Raw genomic sequence first — 16,048 nt, 5'->3', positions numbered from 1 at the left:
ACCCTTTAGGAGCGTCTGGGAATGCTCAGGGTGAACTGTATTCCTGCATCCCCAGCCCGGATCCATGGTGCGGTTTATGGGGTGGAGCAGCCCGGGGTGCCTCCCTGGCCCCGGACTGGTTTGTGGGGCTCCCCCTCTCCTTCCCCAGCAGGTTCTTCCCCCTGGGAAGACCCTCAGGCCGGCGGCCGCTCCCACCCGGAGCAAAACAGGTTTGTCATCATTTCCCCGGGCTGGCGTCACCGCTGTGACACTTCAGGGCTCTCGGAGGGGGCTCGGGGTGTTTATCTCCAACGCGCCGCTTGGGAAAAACCCCTTTGGCTGGGCAGGAGGAGGAGGAAGATGACGGCGTAGGAAGGACGGGCGGGGCTGTTTCTGCCGTGCCTTGCAAAGGAGAGCGGGGGCGTGTTGTCCCCACCCTGCCCGGGCTGCGCGGTCTGTCGGGGGCCAAGCACTTTCTCCCCAGACCTGCCGGACCGGTCCCATCGCCCGCGGCTCCGCGGCTGCTGCGAGGGCACCCGAGCCCCTCCAAACCCGCGGCAGCACCGGGGTGAGCCCTGTGCCGTGGCTTGTGCTGTACCCCCCTGGGAGTTCCCCCCTCACACCCGGGATTTTTGCGATAGAATCGTGCTGGGAGTGGTTCCTCCAGCTGGAGGGTTTTGCCGGAGTCAGCAGCGTTCTTATCTCCGGCGTGGGATCCGAGCGTGGCTCTGCTCACGCTCTCACTGTGGAGGTGACGGGCGCGGTGCTGAAGCCACGGGACCGGTGGCTGAAGGGTTAAACACGGCTCCGACACCAACAGCCCCACAGGGACAGCTGGCTTGGACACCAGCCCTTACTGGGAGCTTGGCTTGTAACTGGGAGCTGTGACTTGTGACTGGGAGCTGTGACTTGTGACTGGGAGCTGTGACTTGTAACTGGGAGCTGTGACTTGTGACTGGGAGCTGTGACTTGTGACTCGGACCTGTAACTTGTAACTCAGGGCTGTAACTTGTAACTCAGGGCTGTAACTTGTAACTCAGAGCAATGACGTGTAAGGTATACCTGTAACTTATAACTCTGAGCTGTAACTTGTAACTCTGAGCTGGGACTTGTAACTCAGAGCTGGGACTTGTAACTCAGAGCTGGGACTTGTAACTCAGAGCAGACACTTGTAACTCGGGGTGTCCCCGCTGAGTCTGAGCTCCGGATCTTTCCCACAGCCGGTGCCGGCCCCATCCAGCGGCAGGAAGCTCTGCCCACAGCCTCTGCTTGCTTTGGCATGGTTTTTCCAGCAAACTGTGGTGTATTTTTAGCTTGCCGGAAGCTCCCCCTGGTTATCGGCAAATGGCTCAATGCGCTGCCAACGCCCGGCACTCCTGGCTGCCGGAGCACCGGAATCCCCGTCCCAGAGAGCCAGAGCCACAGGGCACAGAAAGTCCCCCCATCTCTGGCAATACCCCTGGGAGGGTCTTAAGCAGGGTGTGCACCCCAGAGGCTGTGCTGATGGGCTCCCTGGGTACCACCACCTTGCACCGGCGTGGGCAGGCGGGTTTGCTCTGTCCCTGGCACGCGGCTGGTGCCGCCGGCACTGCCACCTGGCGCTGCCAGAGGTCCTGGCCGGCCGTGTTGATACAGACACCGGGTTATTCGAGGTGAGAGCAGCCCCTGGCACCGGCGTAGCCAACTCGGCGGCTTCCTGCTGTGCCGTGGCCCCCGGCAAAGGCCGGCTGCTCCCGGCCAGGATGTTTACCTCGGGCACCGGGCCTAAAAACCCCTCTCTCTCCTCCCTGTGCCGCGTCCTTCACTGGTGCAAACTGTGCCAGCAGTGCCAGGGACTCCCTCCTGTCCCACCCCAGCGTGTCTCGCCCTCGGCGTGCGATGGAAATCCCGAGCCTGCCGTGAGCGATTTCGAAAGGGGTGGCGGGTGGGGACGTGGGCGGCGCGGGGACGGCATGGTGGAGCGGCCGCCTGCCTGGTGGAGCTGGTCCTTGCTCAGCTGGGCAAGCCCTGCGTGGCTTTGCCATCAGCAATTACTTTTTCCCATGGCTTGTCCATGTCTTCATTTCTCTGGTCAGAGAAAGAGATGGGGAGAGTGGGACTGAAGGAAAAGAGGGAGAAAATAGTCTGGGGGGTGACGGCAGGTGGGTGGTGGAGGGCGAATCTCACCTGTGTCCTCTGTGCCTCCTCACAGACAGGTTCGGCGGGCAGCGCGGTTGATGGACCCAGCAGAAGCCAAATGGAAGAAGGGCCAATTAATTATGTGGAAGAAAGGCGGCTGAACGAGGGCAGCGGGCTCAGCCTGGTGAACGGTGGCCGGCCGGAGCTGGGGGGCACTGCGCTGATGGAGCCCAGCGGGTGGTTGCCAGGCCAGCCACCCACCGTCGGCAAAGCCCACCTGGAAGACGTCAGGAACCTGGTGGCCTTCTCGGCGGTGGCCGAAGCCGTTTCCTCCTACCGGCTCCCGCCGCCGGGCTCGCCGTCGCTGCTGTACGAGAAGTTCGACTCGGAGATGAGCCGGGGCGGGCTGGGCGCGGCGGACGACGTGCCACGCGGCGAGGACCTGCACGCCCTCAAGGCCGCCCTGGCGCTGGCCAAGCACGGCGTGAAGCCCCCCAACTGCAACTGCGACGGCCCCGAGTGCCCCGACTACCTGGAATGGCTGGAGCAGAAGATCAAGACGGCTCTGGGTGAAGACCTGGCGTCCCCGCAGCCCCGCAATGCCGCCGTGCCCCCGCCCGCCCCCCAGGAAGGTGCTATCGACCCCCAGCCGGTGCCTGAGGCCGCCGAGCCGTGCCCGCCCGACGGCCTCCCCTTTTCCCAGAGCGCGCTGACCATCGCCAAGGAGAAGAACATCAGCCTGCAGACCGCCATAGCCATCGAAGCCCTCACGCAGCTCTCGGCCGCCCTGCCGCAGCCCGCGGGCGATGGGCAGCCCCCGCCGACGCCGCCCCCTGCCACCCCCTTCGGCCCCGGCCCCCTCGCCCCGCCGGGGGCCGTGTGGCAGCGAGGGGATGAGCCCCGCTACCCGCCCGAGCCGGGAGCGGCACCTGAGCCATTTTTCGGGGCGGCACCTCCGCGGAGCAACTTCTCAGCGCCATGGGGGCTGGAGGCCGAGGGGGCGGCGGGGGCTGGAGACCCCATGGCAGAGCTGGAGCAGCTGCTGGGCAATGCCGACGACTACATCAAGGCAGCCTTCAAGAGACCCGACGCTACGGCCGGCAAAGTGACGGCCCCCAAAGCAGAGCCCCCCGAGCGAGCGCCCGGCAAGGAAGCGCCGGGCGGCCCCCGGCAGCCGCCGGCACCGCCGGAGCCTGACCTGCACAAGAAGACACAGCTGGTCCTGCAGCAGCATCTCCACCACAAGCGCAGCCTCTTCCTCGAGCAAAGTCTGGCGGCGGCGGCGACACCCCCGGACCGGCCGAGTGGCTGGTGGGCTCCTGGTGCCCCGGCCGTGCCCCCCAAACCCTCCGAGAAGCAGCCCAAAGAGAAGAAGAAGAAAACGCCGCCCGAAAAGCCCCCCCCGGCCAAACCTCTCCGCAAGCAAGTGCAGATCAAGAAGGCGAAGCAGAAGGACTCGCAGCCGCTCTTCCTGCCCCTCTGGCAGATCAGCCTGGAGGGGTTTCGGGCGCCCGCCGAACCCCCCGCCGAAGCCCCCGCTGAGGAGATGCAAACGGAACCGCCGCCGGCCCTGCCGCACCAGCCTCTTGCACTACCCCAGCCCGCCGCATGCCCCCCGCCTCCGAACCCCCCCGACGGCGTCCCCCCGGCTCCCGACTCTCAGGAAAGGGGTGCCCCCGGGGCGGGCCCCCAAATTCACTCGGCGCCAGCGGGCTCGGAGGAAGCGCCGGCCGTGCCCCTGCCGGCCGCCTCAGCTCCCGTCATGGTGGACGACAAGTTGGAAGAGCTCATCCGACAATTTGAAGCTGAATTCGGGGAGAACTTCAGCCTGCCGCCCCCTGAGGCCCCCGCCCCGCTCACCCCCGGGGCTGCCGAGGGGCCGGGGGGACCAGCACCAGCCCCGCAAGGGTCCCCCCCTGCCGCCGCCGCCGCCGCCCCGGCCCCCAGCAGCACTCCCCAGGCTGCACCCAAGAGCTGCTCGTTGTCCCCGGGGAAGGCTCTGCTGACAGAGCCCCCCTTCACCGCCCGGTCCCCCAAGCAGATCAAAATTGAATCTTCTGGTGCTATCACCGTGGTGTCCACCACGTGTTTTTACTCTGAGGAAAGCCAAAACCCAGATGTGGACGACGCCGACAGGACGCCCACCAAGGACGAGGTGCCGCTGACCCCGACCCTGAGCGGCTTTTTGGAGTCCCCACTCAAGTACCTGGACACGCCGACCAAAAGCCTCCTGGACACGCCAGCCAAGCGGGCACAGGCAGAATTCCCCACCTGCGACTGCGTGGGTGAGTCAGTGGCAGTGCCAGGGGGTGGCTTTTCCAGGAGTTTAGTCATCCAGGATTGCTCCTGGATGCCACAGTGCCAGCAAATCCTGGCATTCTTTGAGGGTCTGCAGCACTCATGGTAACAGTGCTGTGGAGCTCCTTTTGCCTTCTGTTCTCCAGGTATTTTTACTGGGAATGCTGGGCACCCACCATGTCACCATGGGGGTGGCACCCACACTGCTGGCTGTGCCAGTGGGGGTTGGATGAGCAGCCAAACCAAAGGGCTCTTGGGTTTTGTCTCAACCCCTCTGCTGAATCCCATGAATCCATGGTGGTCCCCTGTGCCAAAACACACCTGGTTATTCCAGGTATTTTTAGCCAAATTAGCTGGTTTGGGTTACTCAGAGTAACCCAAAGCATGTGTGCTTATCCCTGCAGAAATACTTACTGCTGGAGTGCTGCCTGGTTCCCTGGCCAATCCAGCCAGGATGCTTGAAAAATCACCACTCTTGGATTTGTGGGGTTTTTGGGTTCTTTTTTTTGGTGTGTGGTGGCATTTGTTAGACTTTGCAGCAAGTCCTAGAGAATTCCCACCTGGTCCTTTGAGCATGGGGTCACTGGAGCATGGGGAGCTGGATCTTCCCTCCCCAGTTTAGACCAGAGCTGTCCTCCCTGGGAGGAGCAGGGTGAGGATTTGGAGCATTCAGCTGGAAAAACGACCCCCCTGCTGCTTGGAGAGGTGGCCTAGGGCTGTGACCAACCAGCACTTTATTAGTGGGGCTTATGATTATTTATTTATTTGCTTGTAAGTGACACCAGGAATCAGCCCAAAACTCAGGGAGCAAAGGAAAAGCTTTTCTGGAGGTGCTCGAACTGGTGCTGGAATTTGCCAGGAAAGGATTTGAGTTGCTTTTCCTTTTCCAGAGTGGTTTAAGGGGCTGAGAGAGAGGAAATTCCCCTCCTGCCTCCTCTCTGCTTTCTCCAGCAAAAGCTGTGGGAGAAGCAGGAGTCGGGCTCGGTGCTTTATTGGGTGCTGTTGGAGGCTGAAATGGAATCAGCCACGCATCCCATATTGATCCATGTCTGGGCAGCTGCAGCCCAGCTGAGCCTGGCTTTCTCCTCACCCTGGCTCCCTGCCAGCTGGACATGATGGGAATGAAAATCAGGCTGCTTGGAGCAGAGGGGTGGGAGGCCAGGCCAGACCCAGGGGTGGTGGAGCATCCTGGTGTGCCAGGGATCCACCCCTGTGCCCCCGGGGCTCCCTGCAGCATCCAGTGCTCCCCACATTGCACCTTCTGCCCTGAGAGCCCTGAGGGGGGTGTTGCTGTGAGGGGGGGTGTTGGTTGCAGGGCTGCAGTGCCAGGGTCCTGCTCCTGTAATCCCAGGGTGCTCCTCACATAGCCCCAGCATCCTTCTGTAATCCCTGGGTCCTCCTCCCACACCATCCTTCTATAATCCCTGGGTCCTCCTCCCACACCATCCTTCTGTAATCCCTGGGTCCTCCTCCCACAGCATCCCTCTGTAATCCCTGGGTCCTCCTCCCACAGCATCCCTCTGTAATCCCTGGGTCCTCCTCCCACACCATCCTTCTGTAATCCCTGGGTCCTCCTCCCACAGCATCCCTCTGTAATCCCCGGGTCCTCTTCCCACAGCATCCCTCTGTAATCCCTGGGTCCTCCTCCCACACCATCCTTCTGTAATCCCTGGGTCCTCCTCCCACAGCATCCCTCTGTAATCCCTGGGTCCTCCTCCCACAGCATCCTTCTGTAATCCCTGGGTCCTCCTCCCACAGCCCCAGCATCCTTCTGTATTTTCAGCATCCCTTTCCCAAAGCCCCAACAACCTTCTGTATTTTCACCATCCCTTTTCCACAGTCCCAACATCTTTCTCCCATAGTCCCAACATCTTTCTCCCATAGTCCCAACATCCTTCTATAGTCCCAGCATTCCCCTCTCATAGCCCCAGTGTCCTCCCTGAGCCCAGGTGTCCTTATCCCACAGTTTCAGGATCCTCCTGTTGCCCCAACATCCTTCTCCCTTCTCCCCAGCATCCTTCTCCCACAGTCCCAGCATCCTTCTGCCTTGTCCCCAGTATCCTTGTCCCATAGCCCCACCACTCTTTTTTTGCATCTTGAGCATCCTTCTCCAGTAGCCCCAGCACCCTTCTCTGGTAGCCCCAGCATCCTTATGTGTAACCCAAGGATCCTCCTGTAGTCCCAGTGTCCTGTGTCTCAGTCATCCTCCTCCATAGCTCCAGCATCCTGTATCTCAAGCATCCTTCTCCTGTAGCCCAAAGATCCTTCTGCAGCCCCAGTGTCCATCTCCTGCAGCCCCAGCATCCTTGTCCCATTGTCACAGTATCCTCTGGTAGGCCTGGCATCCTTTTCCTGTACTTTGTCCTTCTACTGTAGTCCCAGTATTGTTCTCCTGAAGCCTCATGATCCTCCTGTAGCTCCAGCATCCTTCTCCCATGTTCCTAGCATCCTTCCCCACAGTCCCAGCATCCTTCCCAAATAATCCCAGCATCCTTCCCCACAGTCCCAGCATCCTTCCCCACAGTCCCAGCATCCTTCCCCACAGTCCCAGCATCCTTCCCCACAGTCCCAGCATCCTTTCCCACAGTCCCAGCATCCTTCCCCACAGTCCCAGCATCCTTCCCCATAGTTCCAGCATCCTTCCCCACAGTCCCAGCATCCTTCCCCACAGTCCCAGCATCCTTCTGCCATAGTCCCAGCATCCTTCTGCCATAGTCCCAGCATCCTTCCCCATAGTCTCAGTATCCTTCTGTAGTCCCAGCATCCTTCCCCACAGTCCCAACATCCTTCTCCCATAGTCCCAGCATCCTTCTCCTGTAGTCCCAGCATCCTTCTCCATAATCCCAGCATCCTTCCCCATAGTCCCAGCATCCCTCCCCACAGTCCCAGCATCCTTCTACATAGTCCCAGCATCCTTCTGTAGTCCCAGTATCCTTCTGTAGTCCCAGCATCCTTCCCCATAGTCTCAGTATCCTTCTGTAGTCCCAGCATCCTTCTCCATTGTCCCAGCATCCTTCCCCACAGTCCCAGCATCCTTCCCCACAGTCCCAGCATCCTTCCCCACAGTCCCAGTATCCTTCTGTAGTCCCAGCATCCTTCCCCATAGTCTCAGTATCCTTCTGTAGTCCCAGCATCCTTCCCCATATTCCCAGCATCCTTCCCCATATTCCCAGCATCCTTCCCCATAGTCCCAGCATCCTTCTGTAGTCCCAGCATCCTTTCCCATAGTCCTGGCATCCTTCTTCCATAGTCCCAGCATCCTTCCCCATAGTCCCAGCATCCTTCCCCATAGTCCCAGCATCCTTCTCCATATTCCCAGCATCCTTCCCCATAGTCCTGGCATCCTTCCACCTCTTCCCAGCACAGCAGCTCCTTCCTTGTACGGGCTCAGCCAACTCGGAGCATCCCATGAGCATCCCCAAGCCCTCTGGGAAAGCCTAAAGCAGCAGCAATAGTTTTCAGCTCCCAAATGATCCCGTGTTTTGGCAGCACCCAGCCAGGCTGGTCCCTGTGAGCAGGACCAGAGCTGGGATGAGGAGGGGGTTGGAATCCGGATTTCCCACTGGGGCTCATCCCTGCAGAGCTGGAGCTGGGATGGAGCTGTGGCCACTGCCAGGGCTGTGGCTGCTCAGGGAGGTTTTTGGGTTCCTGAATGGGACAGGTGCCAACAGGTGTGGGTTGGAGCGCCCCTTCCTTGGTTTTCCAGTGGCTTTTCAGTGCTGGGAGCATCTTCCAGAGCAGAAAATGAGGAAGAGCCTCTGGGCTGTTTAATGAACCCCTTCCCCGATGCTTTGAGGGGGAGGTGAACCTTGATTTTTGGTGCTCAGTTTGAGGGAATTTGGGGTGTGGAACCCTTTAGAGCACCTGGCAGAGGTGCAAATTCCAAAAGCTGTGACCCCCCCATGGTATTTCTGCAGAGCAAATCGTGGAGAAGGATGAGGGGCCGTATTACACCCACCTGGGCTCGGGGCCCACCGTGGCATCCATCAGGGAGCTCATGGAGGAGCGGTGAGGACCTTCCCCTGGGGGCAGGGGGCCCTGTGGGACACCATGGGGACCTGCTGGGGGAGTCAGGGTTCCTGAGGGGGAGAGAGGGGGCCAGGAGGGGTCCCATGAGGGTGAGTGGGGTCCCATGAGGGGGCTCGGGAGGGTGAGTGGGGTCCCATCAGGGTCCCATGTGGTGAGTGGGGTCCTGTGAGGGTGAGAGGGATCCCATGAGGGGGCTCAGGAGGGTGAGTGGGGTCCCATCAGGGATCCCATGTGGATGAGTGGGGTCCTATGAGGGTGAGAGGGGTCCCATGAGGGTGAGTGGGGACCCATGAGGAGGCTCATGAGGGTGAGTGGGGTCCCATCAGGGATCCCATATGGGTGAGTGGGGTCCTGTGAGAGTGAGTGGGGGCTTGTGAGGGTGAGTGGGGTCCTGTGAAGGAAAACAGGGGCTTTTAAGGGATCCTGTGAGGGCAAGTGAGAGTCTATGAGGGACCCCATTATGGCAAGTGGGGTCCTGTGGGGTCCTGTGAGGGCAAGCGGGGTCTCCTGAGGACAAGTGGGGTTGTGTGGAGGGGGAACTTCTGTGGGTCCCTGAGGGCTAGAGGGGTCTCAGGGTGTGGGGTGAGCACGGGGGACTGATGACTGTGCCCCCCAGGTATGGCGAGAAGGGCAAGGCCATCCGCATCGAGAAGGTCATCTACACTGGGAAGGAGGGGAAGAGCTCCCGGGGCTGCCCCATTGCCAAGTGGGTGAGTGCCTGTGCCCCACTCCTGTGCCCCCCTGGAGCCCCCCAGTGCTCCTGCCCCCCTGCCTGGGGACAAGGAGGTCCCCCAGTGGTGGTGGCCGTGGTGGGCATGGCTGGAATGGCCAAAGAGAAGGCAAGAGCTGTGTCCAACCCCAGGGGAGCTCCGTGGGGATTGCCACCCTTGGCACAGCCATTGCCTGCACCCCAAAGCCCATGAGGGGAGGCACAACCATGGGACCCCCACGGCTTTGCCCACCCACATCCCTACAAGAGCAGCCAGGACCCACTGTTGGGTCCCCCATCCCAGGAGGTGTTTGTTTATTGACTCAGCCCCCCTTGTCCCCATTAAAGCAGCCAGGCCCCTCCTCTGTGTCTCCCTCATCTCAAAATGTGTTGATTGGAGCAGTGTTTGCTGATATGGCCCCCTCATGTCCCCACTAAAGCAGCCAGGACCCACTTTTGGGTTCCCCCATCCCAGGAGGTGTTTATTTGTTGAATTCCGCCCCCCACATCCCACTAAAGAAACCAGGACCTGCTTTTGGGATCCCCCCATCCCAGGAGGTGTTTATTTACTAAGTCAGCCCATCTACATCCCCACTAAAGCATCCAGGACCCTCTTCTGGGCACCCCCCATCCCAGGAGGTGTTAACTGGAGTGGTGTTTCCTAACTCAGCCCCCCCACATCCCCACTAAAGCAGCCAGGACCCTTTTCTATGTTCCCCTTGTCCCAGGAGATGTTTTCTGTGGCAGGGTTTGCTGATGTGGCCTCCCCACATCCCCACTAAAGCAGCCAGGACCCTTTTCTATGTTCCCCTTGTCCCAGGAGATGCTTTTTGTGGCAGGGTTTGCTGATGTGGCCTCCCCACATCCCCACTAAAGCAGCCAGGACCCTTTTCTATGTTCCCCTTGTCCCAGGAGATGTTTTCTGTGGCAGGGTTTGCTGATGTGGCCTCCCCACATCCCCACTAAAGCAGCCAGGCCCCCCTGTGGGGGTCCCCCCATCCCAGGAGGTGTTTGTTTATTGACTCAGCCCCCTCATGTCCCCACCAAAGCTGCCAGGCCCCTCTGTGGGGGTCCCCCCATCCCAGGAGGTGTTTATTTATTGACTCAGCCCCCTCATGTCCCCACCAAAGCTGCCAGGCCCCACTGTTGCAGTCCCCCCATCCCAGGAGATGTTTGTTTATTGACTCAGCCCCCTCATGTCCCCACCAAAGCTGCCAGGCCCCACTGTTGCAGTCCCCCCATCCCAGGAGGTGTTTGTTTATTGTCTCAGCCCCCTCATGTCCCCACTAAAGCTGCCAGGCCCCACTGTTGCAGTCCCCCCATCCCAGGAGGTGTTTATTGACTCAGCCCCCTCATGTCCCCACTAAAGCTGCCAGGCCCCACTGTTGCAGTCCCCCCATCTCAGGAGATGTTTCTGGGCTGACCTGCCCCTCTGCTGTGCAGGTGATCCGCAGGCACAACCAGGAGGAGAAGCTGCTGTGCCTGGTGCGGCACCGCGCCGGGCACCACTGCCAGAACGCCGTGATCATCATCCTCATCCTGGCCTGGGAGGGCATCCCCCGCACCCTGGGGGACACCCTGTACCAGGAGCTCACCGACACCCTCACCAAGTACGGCAACCCCACGAGCCGCCGCTGCGGCCTCAACGACGAGTGAGTGCCACGGGGGGCAAATAAACCCCAACAACCCCTTGGGATGGGTGGGGTGGCAGAGGGCGAGGCAGGTACAGGGGTAAGGGTGAACCAGGAGGAGAAAGGAACCCAGCTCAAGAGAAATCACAAGTCAGAGTTATAATTTACTAAAGAGATCACAGTAAATACAGTGATACAGAGAAAAATGGGTTTTAACCCACAAACCCAGAGGTATAACCAGCCCCTGGGGCAGGAACAGGATGGTGCTCCTTGGCCCCTGTGCTGAGCCCCACGTGGGCCCCTGAGTGCAGAGTGAAAGGAAAGGAAAGCTGTTGGTGAGGATGATGATGTCACAGTCTGGGTGAGAGTGGCAGTGCAGTCCTGTCGAGGTTCTGCTCCTCCTCTGGATCCCACCAGTGGTCCCAGGAGCCCCAAACCCCGAGATTATCCAGGCTCAGGCTTGGGTGGGAATGCCCAGCACCTTCCCCAGGGCAGGGAGTTCCACAGTGGGTGATTTACTCTGTGAGTCCTGGGATGTTCTGGAATCTTTGATGGCCCTTTGGCAGATCTGACCCCTCAGGTGGGTGTGGAGGTGCTGATGCCTCCTGGGAGGGGTCCCTGGTATGGGGACAGAAACACTGCCCTGTGTCACAGGGTCTGTGACACCCACCTTGGGACACTCCCCTGTCCCACAGAGCCCTGTGACACCCACCTTGGGACACTCCCCTGTCCCACAGGGTCTGTGACACCCACCTTGGGACACTCCCCTGTCCCACAGGGTCTGTGACACCCACCCTGGGACACTCCCCTGTCCCACAGGGCCCTGTGACACCCACCTTGGGACACTCCCCTCTCCCACAGGGTCTGTGACACCCACCTTGGAACACTCCCCTGTCCCACAGGGTCTGTGGCACCCACCTTGGGACACTCCCCTGTCCCACAGGGTCTGTGACACCCACCTTGGGACACTCCCCTGTCCCACAGGGTCTGTGACACCCACCTTGGCACACTCCCCTGTCCCACAGGGTCTGTGACACCCACCCTGGAACACTCCCCTGTCCCACAGGGTCTGTGACACCCACCTTGGGACACTCCCCTGTCCCACAGGGTCTGTGACACCCACCCTGGAACACTCCCCTGTCCCACAGGGTCTGTGACACTCATCCTGTGCCCTGAGGTGCCAGGTGTGCCCTGAGGTGCCAGGTGTGCCCTGAGGTGCCAGCTGTGCCCTGGGCAGCTGCTGCCAACGATCCATTACTGACAGTCCTTCAGAAATGGCACAGAGGGTGTAGAACCCACAGCTTTGGTCACACCCACACAGTGCCAAACTGGTCCCAGCAGCTGTAACTGGGACAGGCAGTGCTTCATTCTGGGCCAGGAGGTCTCACAATCCCAGAATCTCAGAGTCAGTAAGGTTGGAAAAGAGCTCCAGGACCATCAAACCCAACCATGTTCAGCACTAACTGTGTCCCCAGGTGCCACATCCACACATTTTCTGAACAGTTCCAGGGCTGGGGACTCCACCACCACCCTGGGCAGCCCATTCCAATGCATGACCACCTTGATACCCAATCTAGACCTGCCCTGACACACCTTGAGGCCACTTCCTCTGGTCCTGCCTCATTCCCTCTGTGTGTGACAAACAAAATCCCAGCCTTTGCACAGGCACAGTCAAAACTTCCTCACCTGTTTATACATTCCCAGCAAACAAAAAATTAATGTTCATTGGTGTTAAATTGCACAATTCTCTTTCATTAATTAGGATCCTCTGTTGGTTATTGATTTCTTGCTTTTAAACCTGATTAGTCCATATTTTTTAACTCTTTTCAGTATCTTTTTCCTCCAGTTGGGACTTTCCAACACACACGCTGAGTCTTTGTCAGTCTCTTCTTTATTTTCTGGTTTCTGCAGAGGGTCCTTGTGCTTCTTAAATTCTGCATTCCAGGTGTCCAACCATCCATCTTCCTCTCCCAGGCTTTAGTTCATTGAAACACAGAGTTAGTTTATCAGAACTGACTTTTCCCAAGCCACGTTCCCACAAAAGTAGCTCACAACAACTTTGCTGAGAGTCTTTTGAGAATAACCCCTTATTTTTAATTAATATATATTGGTTACGATTAATCAAACGGGTGGGAATGGGCTACAGGGACTCTCCCTGCTGGTGGCTGATATTCCTGGTGTTGTCCCTCCCTGCCAGCCGGACCTGTGCCTGCCAGGGCAAGGATCCCAACACCTGTGGTGCTTCCTTCTCCTTCGGCTGCTCCTGGAGCATGTACTTCAACGGCTGCAAGTACGCCCGGAGCAAAACCCCCCGCAAGTTCCGCCTGGTGGGAGACAATCCCAAGGAGGTGGGTGAAGGGGCAGGGTGGGATGGCACCGGTAGCGGGGCTGGACCTCCCTCACCCTCAGCGCCGGGTCTGCAGCCTGGGAATGGGATTCCTGGGGAAGCCAGGTTCCTGGGAGGCCTGGAAATAGGATTCCTGGTGAAGCCTGGAAATAGGATTCCTGGGAAAAGCAGAATTCCTTGTGAAACCTGGAAACAGGATTCCTGGTGAAGCCTGGAAATAGGATTCCTGGGAAAAGCAGAATTCCTTGTGAAACCTGAAAACAGGATTCCTGGTGAAGCCTGGAAATAGGATTCCTGCTGAAGCCTGGAAATAGGATTCCTGGTGAAGTCTGGAAATAGGATTCCTGGTGAAGTCTGGAAATAGGATTCCTGGGGAGGCCTGGAAATAGGATTCCTGGGAAAAGCAGAATTCCTTGTGAGACCTGAAAACAGGATTCCTGGTGAAGCCTGGAAATAGGATTCCTGGTGAAGCCTGGAAATAGGATTCCTGGTGTAGCCTAGAAATAGGATTCCTGGTGAAGCCTGGAAATAGGATTCCTGGGAAAAGCAGAATTCCTTGTGAAACCTGATAACAGAACTCCTTGTGAAACCTGAAAACAGGATTCCTGGTGAAGCCTGGAAATAGGATTCCTGGTGAAGCCTGGAAATAGGATTCCTGGGGAGGCCTGGAAATAGGATTCCTGGTAAAAGCAGAATTCCTTGTGAAACCTGAAAACAGGATTCCTGGTGAAGCCTGGAAATAGGATTCCTGGTGAAGCCTGGTAAAGCCTGAAAGTAAAATTCCTGATAAGGGCTGAAAATAGGATTCCTGGTGAAACCTGAAAATAGGATTCCTGGTAAAAGCAGAATTCCTTGTGAAACCTGAAAATAGGATTTCTGGTGAAGCCTGAAAATGAGATTCCTGTGGAACCCTGAAAATAGGATTCCTGGTGAAGCCTGAAAATAACATTCCTGGTAGAAGCAGAATTCCTTGTGAAACCTGAAAAGAGGACTCCTGGTGAACCCTGAAAGTAAAATTTCTGATGAAGCTTCAAAACAGGATTCCTTGTGAAGCCTGAAAATAATATTCCTGGTGAAGCCTGAAAACAGGATTCCTGGTGAAACTTGAAAGTAACATTCCTGATGAAGCCTGAAAATAGGATTCCTGGTGAAGCCTGAAAATAGGATTCCTGGTGAAAGCAGAATTCCTTGTGAAACCTGAAAACAGGATTCCTGGTGAAGCCTGAAAGTTAAGATTTCTGGTGAAGCCTGAAAATGAGATTCCTGTGGAACCCTGAAAATGAGATTCCTGTGGAACTCTGAAAATAGGATTCCTGGTGAAGCCTGAAATTAAAATTCCTGATGAAGGCTGAAAATAGGATTCCTGGTGAAGCCTGAAAATAGGATTCCTGGTGGATTTTTGATGGATTAGGGAGATCAGGAAAAGAAAGATGGCACAAATGGGATCTCTGTAGAAGCCCCAGGGAAGAAGGCAGTGGGTGCTGAGGGTGGAGGCTGAACAGCCAAATCCTCACCAGGAGCTTCAGCCACGTGCTTTGTGCCGAGGTGGACACGGTGGGAAGGGTTGGGTGCTGTGTGGTGTCCATGGGTTCTGTCCCTGACTCCGTTCCTGCTCCCAGAAGCCCTGGGTGACATCCCCCTGTGTCCCCTCCCACAGGAAGAGCTGCTCCGGAGGAGCTTTCAGGACTTGGCCACCGAGGTTGCTCCGCTGTACAAGAGGCTGGCGCCGCAGGCCTACCAAAACCAGGTACCACCCTTGGTGACAGCAATGGGTGCCAGCTGGTGGTGTTTGGGAGACTTTGGATAACCAGAGGCCTCTCCTCCCTCCACCAGGTCACCAACGAGGATGTAGCCATTGACTGCCGGCTGGGCCTCAAGGAGGGCAGGCCGTTCTCGGGCGTGACAGCGTGCATGGACTTCTGTGCCCACGCTCACAAGGACCAGCACAACCTCTACAACGGCTGCACTGTGGTGAGCAGGCATCTGGCGGGGGTTTTGGGGTGCTCCCACCCCAGTTTGTGGCGCTCCTTTTTGAGCCACTCGGTCCCCAGTTGTCCTACCCTGGGGTGGTGGTCACCACACCACGCCTGGTGGAGTTCAGGAATCATTCGGATGTGGTGGGATTTTGAGGGGGTCCTGTGCAGGGCTAAGAGTTGAACTCAGTGATCCTTGTGGGTCCTTCCAGCTCAGAATATTCTGTCCTCCCTGCCTGGCTTCAGGTCCTCAATGTGACACCCTAAATGACACCTCAGGTCTGTGGGTGCTGAGTCCCCCCAGCCAGACTTAAGTGCCCACAGGGAACCGTGTTTGCTTTTGTCCCACCCATGGGAGGCTTCCAGTTGCCAGCTGGGGAGCACAGGGGGCCGGGGGGACAGTAGGGTGGTGTGGATTCCCATGGGAGGGGGATCAGGAGGAGGTTTGGCCCACGCAGCCTCCCCTGACAGCCCCTGCCCCCCAGGTCTGCACGCTGACCAAGGAGGACAATCGCGTGGTGGGTAAAATCCCCGAGGACGAGCAGCTGCACGTGCTGCCCCTCTACAAGATGTCCAGCACGGATGAGTTCGGCAGCGAGGAGAACCAGAACGCCAAGGTGGGCAGCGGGGCCATCCAGGTGCTCACGTCCTTCCCCCGCGAGGTCCGCAGGCTGCCCGAGCCCGCCAAGTCCTGCCGGCAGCGGCAGCTGGAGGCGCGGAAAGCCGCCGCCGAGAAGAAGAAGCTGCAGAAGGAGAAGCTGATGACGCCGGAGAAGATCAAGCAGGAGGCACTGGAACTGCCCACTCTCCAGCAGAACGCAGGTAACGGGGGCACAGGTGAGGTCCTGCCACCCCCGAGCCGTCCGGGAAGGCACGTGAGGGGATGGGCTGTGGTCAGGTGGGCTGCGGTGAGGTGGAGAGCAGGTGCCCGGCGGGGTCTTTGGTGTGCTCTCCCCAGTTTGGG

The 16,048-nt window shown here is 58.6% G+C and overlaps 1 protein-coding gene across 6 annotated transcripts in view; it reads left to right on the top strand.

The window, feature by feature from the left end:
- The window catches only part of TET3 (tet methylcytosine dioxygenase 3), a 42,662-nt gene that overhangs the window by 16,682 nt on the left and 9,932 nt on the right, over nt 1–16,048 (top strand). For 5 of the 6 annotated variants that reach the window (XM_071578985.1, XM_071578989.1, XM_071578986.1 and 2 more), the window contains exons 2-9: nt 2,171–4,382; nt 8,313–8,403; nt 9,041–9,134; nt 10,577–10,785; nt 12,962–13,112; nt 14,769–14,858; nt 14,945–15,082; nt 15,570–15,906. In XM_071578985.1, the coding sequence (XP_071435086.1) occupies nt 2,171–4,382; nt 8,313–8,403; nt 9,041–9,134; nt 10,577–10,785; nt 12,962–13,112; nt 14,769–14,858; nt 14,945–15,082; nt 15,570–15,906 (3,322 nt within the window). The remainder of the gene's footprint in view (nt 1–2,170; nt 4,383–8,312; nt 8,404–9,040; nt 9,135–10,576; nt 10,786–12,961; nt 13,113–14,768; nt 14,859–14,944; nt 15,083–15,569; nt 15,907–16,048) is intronic. The other variant, XM_071578990.1, reaches the window with a different exon arrangement.

The sequence above is a fragment of the Pithys albifrons genome, chromosome 29 (assembly GCF_047495875.1).
Source record: "Pithys albifrons albifrons isolate INPA30051 chromosome 29, PitAlb_v1, whole genome shotgun sequence".
Lineage (NCBI taxonomy): Eukaryota > Metazoa > Chordata > Aves > Passeriformes > Thamnophilidae > Pithys > Pithys albifrons.
The sequence above is the reverse complement of the archived record's forward strand: the minus strand, read 5'-3'. Positions and strand labels throughout refer to the sequence as shown.